General features: G+C 38.6%; 1 protein-coding gene across 1 annotated transcript in view; it reads right to left on the bottom strand.

Moving 5' to 3' along the window:
- Positions 1-6,397: 6,397 nt before the first annotated feature.
- The window catches only part of angpt1 (angiopoietin 1), an 83,183-nt gene continuing 81,310 nt past the window's right edge, over positions 6,398-8,270 (bottom strand). Inside the window, exon 9 of the mRNA XM_035428191.1 lies at positions 6,398-7,858. Within this exon, the coding sequence (XP_035284082.1) occupies positions 7,698-7,858 (161 nt within the window). The 3' untranslated portion in view covers positions 6,398-7,697. The remainder of the gene's footprint in view (positions 7,859-8,270) is intronic.

Below are 8,270 nucleotides of genomic sequence, written 5' to 3'. Positions count from 1 at the left end.
CAGTCTGTCGCTGGCCCGCACTGGGCCCCCATCAAAAAAGACACTTGGCCGCCGGGCCACTGGCCCCCGTTAAAAGATGCTTGCCACCGGGCCTAACAACTTTTCTGGGGGAAACCCTGATATGTGCCTATCAATTAAACTTGATCAATTAATCAATTGATCAACAGTCTACGTGCAGATATTTTGATATTCCTATAGCTACCTATATGCATCCAGGTTTGCAGGAGGACCTAGGACAAGGTTTTGGCTGGCATTGGCAGGTGCAACAAGAAAAGCCGTGGGAGCAGTTGGGTCTGGCAGGAGAAGCCACGGGAGCGAGCAGGTGAGGGCTGAAAAAATGTGGGCCATGCAGACCTCTAACCTACAGCCTTTGGTTTCCAAGTCAATTTCCTGAGCACTAGTCACAGCACTGCTCATTTCCTAATGTATGTGGCTATGAATGGACTGTATTTTTCTTAGCTAGACAGGAAACCCAGGTGCAAACATTAAAGTAGGCATTACCGTGCAGTGCTTCACGGTGTATTGTCTATGAAAAGACACTTTACATTTCAAACCAGGCTTTCTTCTTTTCTCTCTTTTTTATAATGATAATGTCACAGGAATTTAAGATCTGGGTCCCTGTTAACACTGCAGGTACTGCCTTCTCTCCTATCTGATTTGGCGAGGAGAAGCACTGTCTGCTGGCAGGGCCCCAGCTGTCCCTCAGGAGCTCTCTTCCACTGTCTGCCTTGAGCAGCAGGAAATGATCAGTCTTTAAAAGAGCCAACAGCCCATGAAAGCTGGGGTCTGAGCTTTGAGCCAGACTTCATCTAACCTCAGGAACATGCAGCATCTGTACTGCTTGGATCATCACTTTGTGGAACATCAATGTGTCAACATTTTGGATTTTAACTCAAGAATTTTGGATTTTTACTTTTTGCTCAAAATATTTGGTTCACTTTCTTGTCATGCTTTGTTTATATATCTTGATTCTCCATGAGCATGGCGTGGTATTACTATTACCCTTTTCCAAATCCATACCATTATTCATGAAAATAAGACAACCCATTGTGAGTTTTTGCATTAGGAGGCCCTGTTCCTCCTACTGTTTGTGGCTCTGATCACCCATACATTGACACATTCCTGCAGGGCATCAGGTTGCCTCAGGCAGTATGCGACATACAGAAGTTTGCATGCAACAATAATATGTTTGACCCTGATTAGGTTGAGGAATGCAAGCTATGGCATTGAAAAATGATAAATAATCAATAAAATGGTTTAAAAAACAAAGAGTAGAGGTCCTGAAAGTGTTGCTGAACAACCTGAACAATCCATTGATGTAGAAGGCCCAAATGAACAGCCACAGCTTTCACATCCATCTTCCTCCTTGCAGATGTTTTAGGGTTTTGCAACTTGTTATCAATGGAAATAATATCTTTGGAGAAACTTGATGTGGAACACAAGATGTCTTTGAGTAACTGCCTGTCAGCAGACTAAAAAGGCAAAGGTGAAAAGCTAACTTTTATAGGCATAATACAACAGTATATTTTCCTTCATAACTTATAAAGAAATCATATTAGAAGCAACGGGCCTTGTAGTTTATAAAACTAGCTTGCACAAGTGGTGTCTCGTGGCCTAGCCTGGAGGGCACTGTCCGCATGCTCACTGTGAGCAGTGACGTTGGCGGTGCGAATGTGGCTATGGGACTTTGTTGCATGTCTCTCCCTCTTTCTCACTCTTCATTCTTCCTGTCTCTCTACACTGTCCTGTCCAATAAAGCTAAAATATATTTTAAAAATAGCACCAGCTGACACACTGCTAGACCACGAGTAAAATGATCAGCCTTGCTGATTGAATGCTGCTTTCTCAACACTATGTGTTCTTCTATTTAGGCCATATATTTAGAGTATATATTTAGGTTTATTATCAAAACAAATCAAAGATCTGTAATAAAAAAAGTATTTATTTATTTACATAAAATGAGGCACAAAAAAGCAATGAGTTTTGCTATGAGTGACCACCTGTCAACCAGGGTATCTTTTCAGTTTGAAAGTAGTTTTAATTCAGTGAGGCATTTCACCACATATTCTTTATTTGTTAAATTTGAGTTGGATCATCACCAAAATGTGTATGAAACAAAGAAATGTTCCCACCTATTTACTGCACATTTATTTTTTAAGATAAACAAAATATAACCAATAATGTCACAAGCAAATTTGAAAGCTGCAGGTTTTTCCCCAATTTTTTATTTTTAAAGCAAATTATTCATGAATACCAGTAGCTTTTGGTCATAGACACTCTATTTTCCCATGGAGTGCTTTGAGATGCTATGCCAAATCAAGAAGAAAAAGATTCATCTTAAAAAGGCCTTCATGCATTTATTTCATATATGTTAAGGAAATGTTGACCATTAGTTATAAAAAATCCTTTAATTCTACAAATAAAATGACAGAACCAAGAGCTTTATGAGGTGTAAGCACAATATTATGACTAGTATTATTTATGCATAACTGTGGTTATTGAGTTGGGTGCTTTTCTCACAGAAGTTAACATTTTTATAGTAATATATATATATATATATATAAATATATAATTAATATGTGCTTAAAGTGCACGTTATCTGCTTTAAATAAAAGGGTATTTTTTATTCACTTTGGTTTCTCCATATAGAAATGTCTTTGTCCCAAACATTATGGAGGTCACATGCAGTGCCCTCCAGAATTGGGAACAGTATGGGCACAGTTGGGGTATATTTGTTATTTTTGCTGCATACATAATACATGGATTTGAGATCAAAATATGTTTTTGAAACAAAAGTGCAGACAATCAACTTTTACTTCATGATATTTACTGGTGTATATGTTTTTACCACATAAACAGCTGTTTTTGTATGAATTCCCCCCATTTGCAGCTGTTCAAAAGTAAGTTAAAAGATGAACTTATAAGTAAATCAAAGCCTGATATTTGGTTGCATAGCCCTTATTACAATAACTGTCATTTGGTATTTTCTTTGGAAATGCCTTTTCAGACCTTCACTGCAGCCGCTTTCAGTTGATCTTTGTTTTCAGGGTTCAGTCTTCGGTCTCCTCTTCAGAAAGTGAAATGCATGCTTGATTGGATTTAAATCAGGTGATGTATTGGACAAAACCTTTCCCTGTTGATGAATGCTTGGTTGGAGAGGCAGAGTGTCTGGGGTCATGGGGGGTTTGCTGCAGGATGAAGCACCGGCTGATGAGGTTGGAGGAATTTCTTTGTACATAGCCAGACAAAATCTGTCTGTACATTTCTGAATTTATCCTACTGCTGCCTCTGTTAAATCATCAACAATGATGAGTGAACATGTTCCAGAAGCAGGCTTTCCATCACCTTGGTAAAGGTATATTTTGGTCTCATCTGTCCATTTTTGGCTAAATTTAATCTGGTCTTTTGATCCTTGCTGCTGATGAGAGGTTTGCATCCTCTTTGTATATAAATGAACAACAACTTTATATATAAATGAAAAACAATGAATTAAAACAAAAACCTAAAATAACAAAGACAAAAGAAAGTTTCCAACAGACCAGCTTTTCAGAGGTGGATTACCTTTTCCCCATCATGTGTGCTCAGAAACAAAGCTAAAACCAAAATGAAACGAAAACCATAAACACGCTCTCGTGTGAGCTCCTGGTCTCGGCCCTGAACTGTGGAGGGGAACACACCTTTAAGCACCTGGGTTGATTATTTAACGCAACCCAGGTGCGTGTGCTCTCTCCACCAGCCGGCGCAGCCAAGACCAATCCGGTTCACTGCCGGACCGAATGCCACACACCTCCAAACCCAGAATGCAGCCGAAGGCTAATTCAGCTTACGCCGAGACCGCTCTCTCCCAGGTTTCGGCACCAAAACAATAAAATGAAACAACAAATTAAAATAACAAAGACAAAAGAAAGTAAATTAGAGCGACAACTATTTCAGTTCGCCGCTTGTAGCAGGCCCGCTTTCCATCTCCTCCTACTTCTCAGTGGAGGTTTAATTCCCCCCGTCATGTTTAAAGAAACACGCTCTTGGTGTGAGCTCCCGGTCTCGGCCCAAAACTGTGGAGAGGAACACACCTTTAAGCACCTGGGCTGATTAATTAACGCAACCCAGTTGTGTGTGCTCTGTCCACCTGCCGATGCAGCTGAGGCCGATCCGGTTCACCGCCGGACTGAATGGCACAATAGAGGGTATGCATTGACGTCACTTTCCCACCGGAACACGCCCCCTCAGTCGGGACATGCTGCGACATGGCTGTCTTTACTATAGGAAACAGCAAAACCGGGGGTAAAACGAATGATTATCTGCTTAAATTAAAGGCAGTTGGACTCGACAGTGATCCTTACTTACCAAAGAACCAGTGGTCCGTGGACATTCAACAAGAAATCGGAGCTATCTTTTTACAGACTGCCGAAAGCTAAAGAAAAGAGAAGCAAATGCATCGCTGCTATTCGCAGAAACAACTCGAATCCAGGCACCGAAACGTGGATTTGCGGTTGTTGTTTTGAGTCAGGTATGTTGGATTTTTGGGTAAAATCATACCTTAATAGTTTATATGTTTGGCTAGCTAATACAATCTAACCATCCCCCCTTTGTTTGTAGAACACAAGGCTCATCATCATGGATTATTTTTAATAAATGCTGACAAAACATTTACAGTTACACAGAATATAAATTAAAGATGCTAAATATTTAATTGATGAGTAGTCAATACAGTACATAACTTAAGGTATGATTTTACCCAAAAATCCAACATAGCCTACCTGACACAAAATGACAACCGCAAATCCACGTTTCGGTGCCTGGATTCCAGTTGTTTCTGCGAATTGCAGCGATCCATCTGCTTCTCTTTTCTTTAGCTTTCGGCAGTCTGTAAAAAGATAGCAACGATTTATTATTGAATCTATTTGTACAGTCAATCGCACAACAGCTCTTTCCCATTTTAGATGTTTTTTTGTGTCTTCGCGACATTCAAGCTGAATGCTAACACTATCACTCATGGTCTTTCTGCCACTCAGTGGGTGTAACCGCAGCACTTTCGCCTGCGGTGACGTCATGTGCATACCCTCTATAACTTACAAACAAAACAGTCAGAGCCAATCAAAAAACTTGGTTTAAAAATATCCATAAAGTGAACTTTTTCTTTAAATTGCAATGTTATATTACTGTGAAGTTATTGCTTTTGCATTACACCTATATATCTTGAAAATCAAAGCTTTCTCTCCTTATAATTGCATTCCTCCATTAAAATACTGGTACATCAGTATAAACTTTATTACACAGTTGATGTGAAAATTGGTTGTGATGCTGCATTACTCAAAGGACACTGTTCTTCATGTATTATCAGCTAGGGCTTTATATTTTTTTCTGCCTAAAACCTTTTTTTTATTGAACCTGATTAGAATGTCTTCCTTTTACATTTTAATGATATAAAAAAAATACTTATTCTTACAATGTTTTTATCTACACCATTCTACAAGTCCAAAAGTAATCACAAGTAAGAATGTTATAAAAGAAAAAACATATCACAGGTATTAAGGATAGAAATTGAGGCTATTTTTATGGTGTACAGATAATACATCCACTCTTAATAAAATGACTGTTTAGAAAAATAGTGAATCAACTATGTAGTTAAACCAATTTAAATAATACACAAATTGTTAAAATAATCTCGCCCATATGTTTATACTGGTAGCTGGAAAATAGTAATGTATACATTTGGGTATACACTGGGTCAAATATGACGCACCTGAACTGAACCTCCTGTGATTAAGCCTCCTCATTGAATTTTAAAATTGAAATCAAATTTTTATTTATTTAGAAATAGCCTGTCATTCATCAATAAATCGGTGAATAATGGTAGGGTCACACCAGAAAGAAGTTATCAAATTTCATGCTGAAAAAAAAACAAAACATTTTGGGGGGTTTTCATTGCTGTTAAACTCAGGATCGGGTCATTTTTGTCCCTGAGGACAACCATGCTTTGTGATAAGGCAGAGTAATTCACTGACGTCAGAGTCACTCTGATGTCACCCATTTACTTTCCATGGGCTTCTCAAAGCAATATTTTGACCGTAATGGTACCATTAGCTTAACATTGAAATGGGTAGCTGGAAAACCTATACTGGAGCCAACCATACTGGCGCTAGAGAGCAATTTCTTTTAACAAGACCAGGAAGAGAGCTTCAGAAACAAAGCCTAGTCTTGGCCGTTCGCTGTTAACACATCATGGACCTCTTTGAAAATAGGAGATCAATAGTTTTTTTTTTTTTAATATAATTTTGTGATTACATATTTACCATTTTATTTTTGACATAGACAGTAGTAAGGACCCCCCTGCACCAATAATATTTATTTATAACAAATTGGAAGGTTTTAGGTTAGGTTTTAGGTTTTCAATGACTAGGTGGTTAAACACTTTTATTAAATAGGAAATGAAATAAGGTTTTGCTTCTACATTCTGTCAACTGAGTTAATTTACTGTAATGTACATCAGAGTAACAGTGGCAGAAGGTAGGTACATTATTCATCCTTACCCTCATCTTCCTCCATTCATATTCACAGTGCAATTTCCCCACACACACATTTCAGCTGGAATACTGGATTTTATATCATTAAAATGCTCTTCAAGAAAAACTAATTAAAAAGTCAATAGTTTAAAAACAATCAAAACAAAGACACAAATTGCCTATAAATTAACATCAATACACATATATGGCGTGGGACATAAAATTTTCTATTCCTCTTGAATTGGTTACCAGTTTAAAAAATGGCAGTAAGTAATACTGGCCCACTCATGTGTACAGGTATGTGTTCCTTTTCACATTTGCTCAAATTATAAAACTGAGAAGAAGGAAACAACATATACTTATATAATATTGGGTCTCAAAGAAGCTCACAAGCAGTCACACAGTGGAGTATACAGACTTCCTTATTAGTGATTCAATAACAACATGGTAGTTATGGCTTAGGAATTATCAGTCCACATTGGTTAAACTGTGCATCCTGTTCAAAGTTCATATGTAGCACTAAGTCACTAAAATTGTCCTTCTATGAACTACAGAAAATGATCTTGTAATCCTTTGTGCAGTTCTTCATTTCCTTTCTGTTTGTAGAAGACTGTGTATAAAAATGTCAAACTGTACGTCAAACATTTCAGACTGTTGTATAAAAATAAAGAGCATTAATCATAATGTTCTGATTCAGAATGCCATTTTGCATCAACCCCAAAAGCCTTAGGAAAACCATGGTTTATTTTCTTGTTTATGTGCACGTCTCAAATTTGGCACTGTTAACATTGGGCAGTGCAAACAAATAAAGCTGAAAGAACAAATACTTGTGGCTCCAGCCAGGCCTCGTTCAGTTATGACTGTTCAGTTTTGTTCTCAACAGAAGCCCAGAGTTCAAGAGTAAAGCCGGAATGGCAGTGCTTAACACTGAAAACGTAACAAGATAATAAAGTTGGGGCAACATTTTTCTTCCCTAACACCACCCCCTCCTCCGTGAAAAAGAGAAGGAAAAAAGAACTTGATCCTTGAGATCAAATCTGGCTCTGTAAGTTCAGTAACTTTAAGACAACCGTCTTTCACAATGTCCTGGTCCTTTACATGGAAAAGCATTTCTGCAAAATGTTGTTGATATTTCCTTTATAATCCACAAGCCTTGACAGTGCCGTCGAGTGTTACTGGAAGAAAGGGTCTCTCTCAGACTTCAAATGGACGGATCATCATGGTTGTGGCGCGAAGGGAGTAGCTCGGGCCTTTGAAGTAATGCCACTTGATGCCATTGAGCTTCCCAACATGCTGCCCCTTGGTATAATACATCCCGTTAAGGTTGGAGGGACCGCAGGCATCAAACCACCAACCTGAATTCAGGACAGAGGGAGAAGAAGGGGTGCAGCAAGAGGAGAGCAGGGAGAGAGGGGTAAAAGAGAGGGCAAGGAAAGTAAAGATGAACAGAGTGAGGGAAAATGGAGAAACTGGTCATGCTTGGAGAGCTTTTATGAAACTGCGTTTAAAAATGAACCCTGTTCCATTTGCCAGCTGTTGTGTCATTTCACACTGAAACCCCTACCCGTTTTGATTTATTTCATTTTGACAGACACATTCTCCTGGAATTCTCATGAGTAAAAAACCACATAACTTGGAAGTGTACGATGATCATATTTCTCTTTTTTATATAGCACTCCCTATGACTTTCATTCCAACAGTGAGAACCAAACAATGAGGTTCCCCTCTGGGGACCATCCCTGTCCCCTACTGCTTGTCATTTTCCCT

This window comes from Anguilla anguilla, chromosome 8 (assembly GCF_013347855.1).
Source record: "Anguilla anguilla isolate fAngAng1 chromosome 8, fAngAng1.pri, whole genome shotgun sequence".
In the NCBI taxonomy this organism is placed as follows: domain Eukaryota; kingdom Metazoa; phylum Chordata; class Actinopteri; order Anguilliformes; family Anguillidae; genus Anguilla; species Anguilla anguilla.
This window is presented reverse-complemented; position numbering and strand designations above follow the sequence as displayed.